The sequence below is a fragment of the Geosmithia morbida genome (genome assembly GCF_012550715.1).
Source record: "Geosmithia morbida isolate 1262 chromosome Unknown scaffold_6, whole genome shotgun sequence".
NCBI lineage: Eukaryota > Fungi > Ascomycota > Sordariomycetes > Hypocreales > Bionectriaceae > Geosmithia > Geosmithia morbida.
The window spans coordinates 1,106,546-1,122,342 of record NW_023336193.1 but is presented as its reverse complement, the minus strand read 5'-3'; the positions used below and the strand labels follow the sequence as shown (position 1 = coordinate 1,122,342).

Here is a 15,797-nt window from a genome sequence, read left to right as displayed (position 1 = left end):
AGGTAAGGGTGAAGAGAGGAAAGAGACACAACATCAACAACAAGCGCCGTTATTGTCGTTGTCGTCATCGTCGTCGTCTTCCGATTTTATCAAAACATTCGGCAGGAAATATATAGCTGTCGTTAGTTTCATCTGAAAATACTCACCTGTCCTGGCTATCCTGCCCCGACTGACAGACAGGGCCCTTGCCACTGCCCTCCCGTATGATTACATTAATTTGTCTTGCCAAGGCTCTGGGCCCTCGGGGAGAGGGGGCGACTACGCCTCCCTTCCGAGGCTGCTGCTCGGGCAGGACAGGGCTCGGCCAGCTTTGTACCGCGCAGAGCCGTTCGTCAACGTCGGCGCTCTAGTTCACCTTACCAAGGAGCCTGAGAGCCTTGACTAGGTCGCTGCTAGTGTTCCGTCACGTTAGCGTCTCCGGACACATGGCGGACGGCTCAAGACCGCTGACGCTTGACATCTGCTTCAAAGTTAGCCAGCTGTACTCGTACTCGATGAACACTCCCGAGGTAGAAAGCACTGGTAAGGTGGAAAGCACTTGAGGAGAAGAGAACATGCCTTTGCCGTCTGCCGTGTCCAGATCATCGTCGGCGTGTGAGCGTTTGTTTACACCCCCAGAGACATCTGACGCGTTGTCATCGCCATCATCCGCCTCGTCACGCCAGTCAATCTCCCCCAGCTCATCTTCACCACCATCATGGCCGTTGGCATCGTTGGCAGGATCGCCGTTGGCAGCCCCATCTTCGATGGTTTCGTCGTCGACAGGCTCGCTAAACTCCAACTCATCACCCGCGTCGGGGGCATCCTCCGCCGCGTTGTCGTTCTGGACCGTGCTGCTTGTGCTGGTGTCTGCACTGCCGACATTTGTGTCATCCTCGGCCGGGTGAGCACCTGAGAGGTCCTCGCCCAGGTCAAACTCATCGTCTTGCACCGTGTCATGGGCGATTTCCTCACGGGCTTCCTCGTGGGCTTCCTGGCCGACGTCCTCGGCAGCCTGGACTTCTTTCTCCTCCTCCTCCTCTTCTTCTTCTTCGCCGAGGGTACCATCGACATCGTAGTCTTCCGCCTCTTCTCCCTCTTGATGCTCTCCAGCGTTTTCGCCAGACTCGTCCGGGCTGCCATCACCCATGCTTTCGTACCCGGCCAGTTCGTCCCAAGGATCTACGGCTTGCGCGCCGTGACCACTCTGGGGCATTGGGGATCCGAAATGATGAGTAACATCGGCGAGCCGCTTGCCAGCTGCTGCGCTCTCAACGAGGAACTCGAACCGCCTGGTAGTGCTGGGCTTTGTGAACAAGTATGTGTACAATCCCCGGGATTCATCGGGGTCCTGGTTCTTGACGAGGAGATCCAAGATCTCAAGGATCTGGTTGAGGGTGACTTGCGAAAGAGAGTCGCGCGAAGAGGACTACATTCATCATACATGTTAGATTCCGAGTTTCGAAGCAATCCACTTCATGAGAGGAGGGGAAACTCACCTCAGCATATTCAAGTCCGAGTTCATCGACCTGGTACACCAGTTCCTCATTTGGCGATATCTCGTCCCCAAGCTCAGCCCGGAACCCAGCAAGTAGGGTCTCCATGTTCTCGTCAAGAATTGAGCCATCGTCAAAAAAGCCTTCTGACGTGCGCGAAAGCAATGGAAATTCCTCTCCATTGTACTGGACAGTGATGAGTGGGAATTCAGGGCCTCCAGATTCCTGTGATGTATCCTCAGCACCGGCAGTATAGTCAACGGCTTCCTCCTGTCCTTCAGTGTGTTCGATCTCTTCGGTTTGTTCTGGTTCATCTGGCTGAGGAGCCTGGTCAGGCTGGGGCAGCTCTTCGGGTTGAGGAAGCTCTTCGGGCTGGGGCAGCTCTTCGGGCTGAGGAAGCTCTTCGGGCTGAGGAAGCTCTTCGGGCAGAGGAAGCTCTTCGGGCTGAGGAAGCTCTTCAGGCTGAGGAAGCTTTTCAGGCTGAGCGAGTTCCTGGACACGTTGATCTCTCTCTTCGATTTCATCTCCTCCTTGATAGTGGACGGCCTCGTTCGTCTCTTGCAACTCGTCCTCCCACGTAATCTCATCCTCTTCATGCACGATGGGCTGGGTGAGTGCCTCATCACCTTCGTTCTCGGCTGTCTTTACCTCAGTCTCGGTAACGTCTAGCTCCTGGCCCTTCTGGTTCTGGCCTTCTTCCTCGTACCCAAAATCGAGGTCGTTAATGTAGTCCTGGTCATTCGTCTGCTGTTGAGCAGAAGTCTCTGCTTCTTGCTCGGCCATCTCTGCCTCGTCTGCTTGTACGTGCTCGGCTGCGTCAGCCGTCAGTTCCACTGGCAGGTCACCACCAGCTTCGTCACTGGTTGTCTCCAGAGCGTCTGTCTCCAGCTCATGGCCTTGGATATCAGCAGAGGCACCTAGCGTCATGTCGACACCGTCATTCTCCTCGCCTTCCCTAGACACCACCGGGACGACCTGCTCCTGCTTTGAATCCTGCACGTTCTCGACTAGATGCTCTTGGTGGGCGAAATCATCTTCGTAGTCGATGAGGTCCTCGTCCACATGCGGCGGGTGTGAAGTGTCGATATCCATGTCGATTTCAGTCATGTCACGCTTCTCTTTTCTGTCGACCGGGTATCGGCTGCGTCGATATCTCGGTTCGGTCACTGGGGCTTCTGAGAAGGGTTCTTGGCGTGAGTATGCTGGTGCTATGCGGCTGCAAGCTACGAGTCGTAATGTTCCTGTGGTGGTGAGGGCAAAGGCTCTGGTGAATCGGGGTATTGGCGTGTCGTGGCGATGCTGCACATTTGGACAGGGAAGAACAACGCCGGTCGGATGGTAGGTTCTTATATGATTTTGAGATGAAAAAGTATGAGTGGAAAATAATAATGGCAGTTAGTCACTGGCCAGGACGCGTAGGAAAGCTGTTTGGCGAAAAGATTAACCCCGTGATCGATACTTTTGGGTTACGACCTCCAGATCCAACAGTGAATGAAGGCTCAAGCTACTCTATGCCACTATTTGAGCAGGAGCAACTCAAAAAAAGGAACAGCGCAGTGATGACTAAGGCGGACAAAGGAGAGAAGAAACAGAGACGGCAGAACGGGACTCACCGCCTTCCTGATGCTCATGCCCCCACTACACACAGCCGGGCCTCCAGGTGGCCTGAATATTGGCCAGCTCCTCCCTCCAGGGGGGCAACAGGTGCCACCGCCCGCTACTTGGCGCCAGAAGCAACAACCGACAAAGATACGACGAGTAGACGACAGGCCACGACTCCCAACCCTTTTGACGTCGCATCAACCCCATCACCGTCCCAGAACCAAGTGGCCAGCACAGACTACCGGCAACATGGTGCGCTCTCCCTCTCAATGGCCCCCCGGCTTCCCACCATGATCAATAGTGAATGATGACATGCTGACCGGGAACGCACGCACACTAGGTCGTTCTCGCGGCTTCGATCTGCACCCGTGGAGGGAAAGCTGTCCTCTCAAGGCAGTTCAGGGAGATGCCCCGATCCCGCATCGAAGCCCTGCTCGCCTCATTCCCCAAGCTCGCCCAGAGCGGTACCCAGCACACGACTGTCGAGCAGGACAATGTCCGATTCGTCTACCAGCCCCTCGACGAGCTCTACATGGTGCTCATTACCAACCGCCAATCCAACATCCTCCAGGATATTGACTCGCTCCACCTCTTCGCCCAGGTTGTCACCAGCGCCTGCAGAACCCTCGACGAGAGAGAGATTGTCCGCAATGCCTACGAGCTCCTCAGCGCCTTTGACGAGCTCGTGACGCTGGGCTATCGCGAGAATCTGACCCTCGGCCAGATCAGGACTTTCCTCGACATGGAGAGTCACGAGGAGCGCATCCAGGAGATTATTGCCCGTGTAAGGCTTTCCATTCCTAGGCCGCAAAACATTCTCGGACCCCGAAAAGTACGGTGCTGACATTCGTACCCCCTCTCTCTCTAGAACAAGGAGCTTGAGGCCACCGAGGAGCGGAAACGCAAGGCCAAGCAGCTCGAGATGCAGCGCAAGGAGACTGCCCGCACCGGTCGCGCAGTCGCCCCCAGGGCACCCAACTACCCCACCTACACTCCCCCCTCGAAACCCAGCGCCGAGATCACCAACTCGTATGAGGCCGAGAAGAACAAGAGCTTCAACAAGTGCGTATATTCCTACTCGCGGGTGTGAATACGTCGTGGCGGGTACACCGCCAGCAGACGGATGGACGGCTAACACTGCTTCTTATCTCTCCTCAGACCCGTTGCTCCCAAGGGTAAGGGCATGCAGCTCGGCAAAAAGTCCAAGACGACAGATATGTTTGAGCGTGTGCGGGGCGACATTGGCGTCGAGGCGGACGACACGCCCCTGGTGACCCCTCAGCCCTCGGCCCCCGCCGCCGAGGCCGGGCCCCGTATCTCGTCGACGCTAGACCGCGATGCCATCCACGTCACCGTGTCGGAGTCGGTCAGCGCCAAGCTGTCCAGGGAAGGAAGCGTCAATTCTCTAGCTGTCAGCGGAGATCTAACGCTGCGCATCTCGGACCCGAGCCTAACCAAGATCAAGCTGGGCCTGCAGGCCGTCCAGGCTCACGGTGTCCAGTTCCGCACGCACCCCAACGTCGACCGCAACCTGTTCAATGGTTCCAGGGTGATCCAGATGAGCAACACTGCTAGGGGCTTTCCTATCAATAACTCGGTCGGCGTGTTGAGGTGGCGCGCCACGCCCAAGGCCGAGGACCCGGCGGCTTGCCCCATCACCTTCACCGTCTGGATCAACCGGGACGCCGACAAGTTTACGCTGACTGTCGAGTACGAGCTTACCGGCGGAGACGCGCTGCGCGACGTCAATGTTACTATCCCCTACCAAGGCAGCGAGCCCGTCGTGTCCAGCTTCGACGCCGCCTATGAGGTGTCGGGCGACACGCTCGAGTGGAACATTGGCTCCGTCGATGATGAGAACCCCTCTGGCTCTTTTGAGTTTGAGGCCGAGAGCAACGACGAGAACGATTTCTTCCCCATGGCCGTGCGATTCAGCAAGACGACTCCTTATATTGATGTTGATGTGCGTCATTTGCCCCGCCTCTTATACTCTCCTGTGACCTCCCCTGCTAACATGATACTGTCTAGGTTACATCGGTATCTCTTCTCGAGGAAGATGAAGAGGTCACCTTTTCCAAGGAGACCAAGACCAGCGCGGACAACTTTTTGATCGAGTAGAATAAACACCGGGCCGGTGAAAAAGTAGAGCAGCGTTTTTATATTGGTGTGGTGGGACGGACGGGAAAACATGCATTTCTGTCAAAGTGGCACATGATCAGGCTGCATCGACAATGTGGAATAGACAATAAAGTCGACGTGACGCTTTTACATGGATAGCTCTCTTCAATATGCCAAATATGTTATGCAGTGCAATGTCCACGGCTTGATTCCAGAATGAGTTGGTGATGCAGTGGTTGCGCACAGCATTAAAGTCATAGTGTCAATATATATAATATTGACACTGTGTGTGGAGAGCACCTTCCGCGTCTCGCATCTAGAAGCTCACGACAACGCGTTACAACTTGACTACTGACATATACACAAACGTATCATACGGCGTCACGGTGCTCTTCTTCTCTTTCCTTCTAGGCCTCTGCATCTCGTCTTTATATTCACTTTTTTGCTGTCGCTGAGCGAGAAGAAAAACGGGTGTCTCTCTCTTCTTGGGCAGGCATGACACCTGTGCCCCTCCAACTCGAAATCCACTGGCAATGAGCACGAGAACCATAACGGCAGCATGACTCGGCAGCTCACCTTCCTCAGTGAGACCGAATTCGACAGCAAAGTCCCCGATGGCTTTCCTGTGAGCTGCCCGACACTGGACCTATCGGCCACTCGGGAGAGCGGGCGCAAGAATGTCTTGATTCTCAGGCCGCCTAGTCAGACGGTGTCGAGGATCCATCAGCTTGGGTCCAAGGCGCCCGAGCCACTTGCCGTGGCATGGAAGACTGACGGTAATATATATATCACATGCCCTCCCACCCCCTCTCTTCTACTCCATAATCTGACACGGCCCCCCCGCTCAGACCAGTTCCTTGCTGTCGGTTGGAGTGACGGCGTCGTTCGTCTCATGGGCCTCGAGAACAACAAGGCAGTACATCACATCGAGATCTGCCCCCAGTCCAGTGACGCGAAAATTACCCACATAAGCTGGTCGTGTACGAGAATCTCGGACCCTACACATGCGCAGACCAAGACCTCGGCTCTTGATGTATCGCCTCCAGAGCTTGGTGGCAGACCCTTGGCTGATCTGCCCCGGGAGCTCACATTTTTGGAGATTGACACAGCGCTGCCCAAGATTAGTCCCTTGCCAGGGAGCAGCGCGGGATCTGGGTAAGTCTCTTCTCTATGAACAGTCAACAAACAGCTCTGGAGGAAGTTTAGTCAAGGAATCGGATCGCTCACTATTGGACATGAACAGCGAAGACGCACTGGTGTTTACGCTGCGGACGAGCATAGATTTCTTGTTTCGCGCTCCGAGACCAGACGAGTACGACCAGGTCAATGTCATGATAGTCGGGTCGTCGGATGGGAGACTACACCTCAGCGTCTACGACTCCTTTGTAATTGGATCATTTCCATGCCCGCCTCTCGGCCCTACAGCGGCAGCATCGCCGCCGCCGCCGCAGCTCATCCACATTGCCTCGAGTCCGCGCATCTCAACTCATGCGCTTCTCCTAGCCGATCGCAATGATCAGCCGGATGAGGTGCATCTTGTGCCGATGGATCTCCCATTCATCTCCTCAGTCCCCATAAACCTCTCCCTCCTCGCCTCCAAGCTCACAACGCTGCAGAAGCTTCTGCGCTATCTCAAGCAAACCCAGCTCCACATGCAACTAGAGTGGAAGAACACTAGAGAGCTTCCTTCGAGGTTCCTCCGCAGCGCTGAGGCTGGCCTCGAGGACCTGACAGGTGGTCCACGGACGGTCGTGGCAGCCCTGTACCACACCGTGGTGACGGGTCACGCATATGAGCCGGTGCGGGAATGGCTTGTAGACAGTCTGGCTGAGCGGGTAAGTCTTACAGGACAATAAGCATGGTAAGGATGAATCCCCTGACACTGTAAATTTCATAGGGTCATAAACGATGGGACAAAGCAGTTGTGGCCGGACTCGAGAACCTCCGCAGTCTCGTCCACGAAAACTTTCTGCCAGCTCTGGAGCGTTGCTCCATCATCCTCAGTCGTCTACGCGGCCTCGCCCAGTTCCACGATGACCGAGAGGACATTGGCTTTACAGTGCCGCAGATCAGCAAGGTCATGGACATCATCGGGTGCCTGACGCTCGTCGGCCACCGTGTGCTCCTGGCCGTCATGAACGAACTCGAACACTTCACCGCGTTCTCCCGTTGGCTTCGTTTCCAGATCGACCGTCTCGCTTCATCAACCCCGGAGAGCGAGGAGCTCAGCGAGAAGGAGGCCACCATGGACATGACCAGAGTCCTGACGTACATTGAGCGGTACTTGACCGATAGTCCCATGCGCCTTTTCCTCGGCGACATGACTGATGAGGACCGCGCCGCCGATTGGAAGACGATGGAGGACGGGGCGCCGGACCTCATGGACATGCTCAGCACGCAGCTGGTAAGGCACGAGAAGAGCCAGGATGGTATGAAGGCCCTGCCTCGAGTCGAATTTCTAGTCGATTATGCGACGCACTGGTCGAATTCGATATTCAAGGACATTGCCGAGTCCAAGAAGCGCAGTGTGAGATTGGGGAAGCCAGTCAAGCTTTCTATTGGCAACAAAATTGACAAGATTGACATGTGCATGTGCGAACACAGTGATGGTGTAAGTCACCCTCTACGTCTAGCCATCCCCCCCCCTCTCTCTTTTTCTTTTCTCCTTCTCTGCCACTCCGGAACCGCGCTGAATTTTTTTTTCTCTTCTATCCTTCCCTCTTCTCTGAACAGGAGGCATTTATCTACACTGCTCTCTCGTCTAAGGATGCAAGCAACAAGGGTACGTCGTGCCATCCAATTTGGAATTCCTACTCACTCATCAATGGGGAGCACGCAGTCCCACGTCGAGAATCCCTGCTCACGGTTGGCCAACGATGTGAAACAGTCTATATATTCCGCGCCGGGCTCAGCATAACCAGGGGCATCAGCAGCAACGGTTTCGTCGAGTCCGCCGTGTTGGATCTAGGCAACAGCAAGTTGATTGACCTAGGTTTCATGAGTGGTAGTCAAGAGCTTGTTGTTTTATGCGCAGCCAGCGGTAAGCGAGATTTTTTTTTTTTTCCAATTTATTTCTTCTATTTTCCTTTGTCCTGTCGGAGATGCCGTCAGAGTTTTTCCTAATTGGCTGACAACGACGACGACGACACACACACACAAAAGGTGGTTTGACACATGCCATGGCTGTTCCCGTCAAATCGGACAGCTTAGACTTTCAACGTTTCGACTCGGCAACCGGGGTAGTAGCAGCAGAAGCCGGTCAGGCAGCCGATAGTTTCGCCACGTATACGCTGCCCAGCGAATCACTGTCAGGGGTGAAACCGGTGAGGATGCAGGTGCATGACCGGGTTAATGCGCGGGGTGAGTTGGCGGCCAGGATATATCTCCTCGGAAGTAACCGGACTACATGGCAGGCTTTTACATGGGGGGAGTGAGTGTTTATTGCCCTGTCTGTCCAGATAGGACATAGAATAAGTAGTAGTGCAATACATGATGTTAGGCAAGAGTTGTCTAACGCCGCGTGATGGTACTGCGTGTGTGTGTGTGTGTGTGTGTGTGTGTGTGTGTGTGTGTGTGTGTGTGTGTGTGTGTATAAGGCGCGGAAAAAAAAACCTCCCATTAGCCCAGATTGATTCCGCTTTGAAAAGTAAAGGGAGGAAGAGGTAAAAAAGAACAAAGTTCGTAGTTCTTGTTCTCTGTCTAGTTTCGTGACATCTAACGATTCCTCCTGGTAATGTTGAAGAAGCCGGTGAGGCCGTCGACTACGGCGTCGACATTCATGTTGACAAGGGGCATCTTGTCGTACGAGTCATCCTTCATGACGGCGACGAGGGCGAGGTACCTGTCGACCTCCCTGAGGACGATGGGCCTTCTGCTGTCGTGCAGGACGAGGCAGCTCTCGGCGGTGGGGCAGCCGACCTGGGCGTCGAGCGGGGCGTGGTAGGGATCGCCCTCGAGGCGGGCCCTCGCGTCGTCGGAGCGGTGCCAGGTGCCGTAGACCTCGGTCATGTCGATGATGACGTCAATGTAGTCGCTGCAGATCTCGTACGAGGCCATGTCGGCGGGGGATGAGTCGGTGGCGATGTAGATCTTGGAGAGGACGTCGAAGAGGTAGGCCTTCTCGAAGCGGCAGGTGCGGCAGAGGTTGGTGAGCATGGACTCGAGGGTGCCCAGGCGCGGGATGAGCTTCTGGATGACCTTGCTGAAGGCCTCGAAGATGGAGTGGTTGTAGATGGACGTCAGGTGGAATGTGACGGGGGCGTTCTCGCACCCGTGGTCCGATAGCTCGTCCTGGATGCGGATGGTAATGTCCCGCTGGATGTCGAGCTTGTAGTCGTCCGATAGACCGTCCACCTTGTGGATGAAGACCTCGATGTTGATGTAGGGGTACGTGCGTTGCAGGCAGAGGATGGTCGTGTTCAGCCGATCTACGGCCTCCAGGTAGTCGTCCTGCGCGTCAATCACCCAGATCAGCGCGCCTATCTCGCCGAATATGGCCTCCATGTCGAATTCCGGGTTTTCGAATATGTCAATCTGTCCGGGAAAGTCCCACACTTGAAAGTCCATGAAGGAGCTGTTTTGACAGAGTCAGATCCTCACACTCCTTGTCTCCTTCACCCCGAGAGAGGTGTGTTGGCCGGGTCTTGTGAGTGGGAGGGGAGACGTACGCCATTGAATCTTTCTGGATTCGTGCCGTAGATTCTAAGAACAATGTCTCGCTGGGGGGAAGCTTGTGGAAGACGACGCTGGATATAGATGATTTTCCGGATCTAGAGGGATCAAAGGAGTCAAAATGGCATTTCTTAGTGGAACAGGGATAGGGGAAATAGTTGGACATTAGAATCTCCAAGGGCCAAAGAGACAAAGAAACAAAAACAACAACAACACAAAAAAAAAAAAAAAAAGGGGGGGGGGGGGGGGGGGGGGGTTACCTTCTCTGTCCCATGAGTAGAAGACGCGGCTTCCCCTTGGCCGAGGCTGCCGTCGTCTTGGGACTCGTAGCACCATCTTTACTCTGCTGCTGCTGCTGTTGCTGTTGACGTCGAAGACTTAGCTGGGCTGCACTGACGGTACTCTCATCCGACTGGGCAGAATCTCTATGTTGAAGAAATGTATCATGGCGAGATGGAGGTTGGAAAGTCATTTTTTCCCTTCTCCTCCTCGGTCTTTTTCTTTCTTTCCACTTGGTCAAGAATTTCTCATATCAAGTCGGTCATGATGTATGTGTTGAAAGAGAAGAGACTGGGAAGGAGAGACAGAAAGAGAGAGAGAGCATGTGCGTGTGTGTAAAAGCAAAGAGAGAGAGAGAGGAATGGAAAGACTTGAGAGGGTGTCGACCAGCTGGCAAACACCTAGCAGCGCATTGACGCTCTGTTTCTTCCCCCTTGTACATGAGCCAATAACAGCCCTTCCCCTTTCTTCTCTTGACATTATCTCGGCCAAGGACTCCCTCTGACCTCTCTTGTGTGATGACGCACACATTCAACAGGCGTCTGCGGGGGGAGGGGGGAGGGGGATCTACTACTCCTTCTCTCTTTCAGGGATATTACTAGGAAGAGAACAGAAAGGAGAGGAAGAAACTTACCATATTGGGAAATGCGTATATATCTCCTTTCCCTGTTTCGATATGTGTATATATGGTAGTGTGAATGCCCTGACAGGTATTCGTGTCTGACGAATGAATGGCGTATGTGCCCTTGTTCACCGCATAATCCGCGGACCGCCCTTGAGGGGTTTACGCCGGGGGGGAGGGGAGGTAGAGATGGATGGAGGGGTCTGAATCCGGGATCTGGATCCGATCGGGTCAATTCATGACGCCTATCGTTTTATAATTTCTATCGCTGTTCATTGTTGATGTTTCGCGTTGTGGATGATGGAGAAGGAGGGAGGCGAGTTTCGGCAGATTCACTATTCCCTCGGCCATCTGATTGATGAAGTCACCGATGCTTTCATCGTTTCCACGGTGGGGGGAACGTGACTTTTTACTTACCCTGTAGATTTGGTCATGACACGATTGGACGTGGCTTAACCTATACCTGCAATTTGGATCTAATCAGAGTATCTACACTATATGTATTTCTTCACAGTGCAGAGCGTCTATCTATCTACTGAGCTTTCTCGTCATCATATTGGTATTCTCTGTATTAGTCAATAAGGCGTAATAATTCTGGTCAATGAAATTTCCCTGTCAGTGGCAAAACTGTGTGTGTATGAGGGGGACCACAACTCCGTCACAATCATGACCTCAAAAAAAATCCCTTCGCTCTCACGTGCTTCTATCTTCTATTCTTCTTCTTCTCTTCTCCCCATACTTACGACGTAGGAGAATCCCGACAAGAAGAACACCATCTTGGTAATGCTTGCGACCAAGGTAGAACATACAAAAGGGTGTTTGTGCGACGTAGCAGTGCATGCTACAGGGAGTAACATGTGATGAATCATACGCTGTAAATGTACATGTTCAACTCCCAGTACCTACCAAGTAGTAGCAGTATCATGCTTACTGGTGATGCAGAAAAAACAAAAAAAAAACAAAATCAAACCACATCATCATGTCCCAAGGGCGGGGGTCCCTAGACTACTACTACTACTATTACTACTACTACTACTACCGGAATGGTGGTGACCAGCTTGATTACTAGTATCATCCCGAGAAGTAATCAACTGCTACTAACAATATAACACCATCTACTCGTACTTGACGACTTGCCAATGTGCGAAATCTCCTAGTCTACGCAGGTGCCAAGTACAGACCACTACCCCTGCCATCGAGGGACCAACATCCCGAGTGCTCGTACGGATATTATACCTGGAAGAGTCAATGGTCTTGGTCTACACGTACTGTAGACCCTAGACTCTGCATCCCCGGGTTACAGCCGGGAACGGACTCTGCCCAATGGACTGGCTGGACTGGATCGTCGAGACAAAGAGTACGGGAGAACTGACAGAGTTTGATGAGTCAGTGGAAGGAAGCAAGGAAATTTATATAAACGAGACTGAGCCAACAGATAGACAGACAGACACAGACACAGACAGACACAGACACAGACAGACACACATACACACATACACAACACACATACACACACACACACACACACACACACACACACACACACACACCAACACCACACACACCAACACCACACACACCAACACCACACACACCAACACCACACACACGAGTCTAAAGACTGGAATATGACCCATGCCCAGCAGCCACACAGATAGAGACTCCTACCACGAGTAGGCCGTAGTTCACCTACTAGTTTACTGGCCGTACTGCAACGCATAATCACTCCATCGGACCCGAGAGGCTGGGTTGGTCGCATAGAGCTACTGTATGCGTACTGCCTGCGCGAGAATCAACCCGACATCATGTATCGTATGTGTCGTATGAGCCGTATGCTTGACCTGCCAATCTGGCACTAACAGAGGCAGAGAACACGTCACATCTCAGTTTCTGAAACTCTGTATTCTATATGCGCAGACGCCGGGTATTAAAAATCAATAGCCTCATCTTGTCGGTACGTTTGTAAGTCTGTGTGTGTGTGTAGATGTGCGTTCCCAAAGCCTTGGTCATGGGAACCTAGAACTCTGGTTAGTTGGTTATAGGATCGACAACAGCGGCATCGGCGTCGGCGCAGGCGTGGCTGCGGGTGATGTGCTTAAAAATCACCCGGCGCAGATTTCTCCGATCGTCTGTGCTGTTGCAGTACCCCGTCACCGTTGCCACCAGTTGGCGGCATCTCTCCGTCTTCTGAGCCTGGGCGAGGCGAAACGACAAAGGGAGGAGGAGAAAGGAAGGGATAGGGGAGACCCCCCCCCCYTTTTTTTTTTTTTTTTTTTTTTTTTAAAAAAAAAGGAGGTTCCTGGCTGACCGACGTCTCCAACGGCCGACCGTTGGGACTCGGGGCAAGAGCCAAATGGTCAAAGGCTTATAATGGCCTCAGAGAGCCGAGAGTCAACCTGAGCGAATGGATTGACTGCGAAACAGCTCGCAGTGGATCGTCCGAGTATCTCGTCTGGGAGAAGTCGTGGGCCGAGCTGAGAGGTGCGGCTGCGGCTGCGAACGTGACAGGACTGGGGGGGGGTAGCAAATCAGTAAATCATCATCTGCAGAGGCTTAGCACGGGTAGCTTGGCGAACTACGGAGCATTACTGGTGCAGTCGTCAGTGAGTCTGGCGAGCTAGTACTTCGACTTGACAGGATCTAGGGCACTAGGGGCAGAGGCCGCAAAGTCGAGGCCAAGACAAATGTTCCATAAGTACGCTTCGCAAGCTCCCATGCCGATCGATGGCCGGGTTCCGTAATCCCTGTTGACTTTGTCTTGAGCGGATGCCTGGGACGGTCACGGACCCCACTGGCTGGGCTCGCTCCCCACACCCTCAGCGACTCTAGTCATGCCCCACACGCTTGTATGCAGCTTTCAGCTGGGATGGTGATGTTGTGGCGACTAGACAAAGGTGTATTCTGTGAAGTCATACTCTTCTGTGCTCGCAGAGGTCTGTACTCGTAGAGGCTCGTGGTAGTTGAAGTGGTGATATTGATGTTCATAGTCTGTGAATAATTGGTAATGCCAGAATTAGCCTCGTACTTGTGATTCTTCTCCTCTCATGGGACCGCATCTTCTTCCCTCGTAGGATCGCATCTTCTTCCCTCATAGGATCACATCTTCTCTTCCGCCTGTACAGTATTATCGACGTACTGGCAGACAGGACAGTGCACGCCGTTTTCTGTCTGAGTTGTTTGAGATGGGCAGTGGGCCTGTGTGGGTCGCAATGCTTGTTTCCCGCGTACTACGTATGCACGACGTAAATACTTGAGACGGGGGTACCTGACGAACTGGGGGACAGAAGAGGATGCTCTCAAGGCTCCTGGAAGATGAAAGGGAAAGGGCAAGAAAAGAAGCACGTACCTGCGCAAGGGCGCGACACCCCCCTCCCCCCCCCACCCCCACCTTTCCTCTTCCTACCATGGGTGTACATTCTACGTAGCATTGGCAGGTATAATATTCCGTACGAGTAATAAGAGGGCTGGCATGTCGAGATGACGCTTGCTGAATGCCTGCTGGGTTCTGGTAGCACAAAGGCGCAAGCTGTAGAGAAGATGCAGAGCAACAAGAGTACGTGGTCCGTAATACGGCGCGGAGTAATAGCCCGTGGACCTGGGGCCACGCACCGGGAGGACGGTACAGTATTAGTGGCTTGGCCGGGGTCTTGTTAGGTGCAGCACAAGTGGGGGAACTACGCTGCAATGACATGATGATGATGAAGATGATGAAGGTCATAATGATGACGAAGATGACGAAGATGACGAAGATGACGAAGATGAAGAAGGTGAAGAAGATGAAGAAAATGAAGAAAATGAAGAAAATGAAGAAAATGAAGAAAATGAAGAAAATGAAGAAAATGAAGAAAATGAAGAAAGTGATGGTGACGAATGTGATGAAGAAGAAGAGGAAGAAGAAGATGATGATAATAATGATGATGAAGACGAGTATCACGACGACGATGGCGATGATGCTGGTGGTGGTGGTGAAGATGACAACAGTGAAGATGGGAAAGATGGAGTAAATGGGGTAGACGGATGGTGCTAATGCCGTCAGCTAGCACAGCGACAACCTTAGGGCGGTGACGATTGCTTTCTATATGCAATATTACAGCAGTAGTGGAGCCTGTAGTAGAGCCTGTACAAGTACTCATTCTGCCATTTCTCACCATTCTCTGTAGTTCTCACAATGAGGAAGGGAAGGTGGTTGCTCCAGCGTCGCACCTGTCATTATATCGAGGTGCACACAAAGGAAGGAACTACCGGCAAGACCCGAGCCACGCTTCTGCTTCTTCCGTCTCTCTTTACCACTTATCCGCACGATGGCTGTCATCGGGGAGGTCAGTGGCAGGCAGCATTCAGATCGAATCTTGAACAATGTATGAGATCAGGGGTTCACCCCAGCCAGGGAGTTTTTGTGATGCCATCTGTGGGAAGCTGTGCTTATACTTTCTGTGTGTGTGTGTGGATGACGGATGATGCGTGTACTACAAACTCCCAGTCGAGCTGGCAAAGCCTAAGCCTAGTACTACTCTGATACCACCATACTAGTGCACGTAAAGAGAGAGAAGAGAGAATCGAGCTGGAGTTGAGATGGGGCAAGACGGTAGCTGGGAATGGGGACGCTTGGCGCGCCCCACCCACACCGCCACAAAGAGGAGGAGAAGCAGAGATGAGGGAGGAGAGAGAGAGAGAGAGAGCGACGAGATGACGGAGAATTTACAAAGGAGAGTACTCATAATGACGGGAGCGGGACAATGTATTGTGTGGTCATTCTGCAGATGCACGGGTCGGGATTTCCGTAAGCTGTATGATGATGGGGCCATGGAATGTTGTGCGTGTGGCGGTTGCAATAGAGAGTAGGAAAGGTACCCGTAACGATGAGATCAGCCACAGCTAAGCAAAAGCCACACCTTGCACCTGAGGCCTTGGGCCTTGTTACTGCTACGCCCCTCTACCCTGGCCCCTACAACCTCTAGATGTACTCCGTACATATATATGTATTCCCAGGGGACACCACCACCCCCCCCCCCCCCCCCCCCCCCCCCCCC

At 53.2% G+C, this 15,797-nt stretch overlaps 4 protein-coding genes across 4 annotated transcripts; 2 read left to right on the top strand and 2 right to left on the bottom strand.

Moving 5' to 3' along the window:
- Nucleotides 1-403: 403 nt before the first annotated feature.
- Nucleotides 404-2,567, bottom strand: GMORB2_6799 (uncharacterized protein; the record flags this gene model as incomplete). The annotated part of the gene is made up of 2 exons (XM_035468767.1): nucleotides 404-1,408; nucleotides 1,479-2,567. 2 exons carry the CDS (start codon nucleotides 2,565-2,567, stop codon nucleotides 404-406), a joined length of 2,094 nt encoding a protein of 697 aa, XP_035321901.1.
- An 850-nt stretch (nucleotides 2,568-3,417) lies between these two features.
- Nucleotides 3,418-5,195, top strand: GMORB2_6798 (coatomer subunit delta; the record flags this gene model as incomplete). The annotated part of the gene is made up of 4 exons (XM_035468766.1): nucleotides 3,418-3,909; nucleotides 3,946-4,139; nucleotides 4,236-5,040; nucleotides 5,106-5,195. Coding segments are annotated over 4 exons (1,581 nt in total), but the record flags the coding sequence as incomplete, so codon positions are not given.
- Nucleotides 5,196-5,754: 559 nt separating this feature from the next.
- GMORB2_6797 (anaphase-promoting complex subunit 4) lies at nucleotides 5,755-8,629 on the top strand (the record flags this gene model as incomplete). Its single annotated transcript, XM_035468765.1, has 7 exons — nucleotides 5,755-5,971; nucleotides 6,044-6,350; nucleotides 6,439-7,030; nucleotides 7,093-7,806; nucleotides 7,929-7,977; nucleotides 8,083-8,235; nucleotides 8,358-8,629. The coding sequence occupies 7 exons, from the start codon at nucleotides 5,755-5,757 to the stop codon at nucleotides 8,627-8,629; spliced, it is 2,304 nt and encodes a 767-aa protein (XP_035321899.1).
- A 280-nt stretch (nucleotides 8,630-8,909) lies between these two features.
- On the bottom strand, nucleotides 8,910-10,290 carry GMORB2_6796 (uncharacterized protein; the record flags this gene model as incomplete). The annotated part of the gene is made up of 2 exons (XM_035468764.1): nucleotides 8,910-9,768; nucleotides 10,127-10,290. Coding segments are annotated over 2 exons (1,023 nt in total), but the record flags the coding sequence as incomplete, so codon positions are not given.
- Between the last annotated feature and the right edge of the window lie 5,507 nt (nucleotides 10,291-15,797).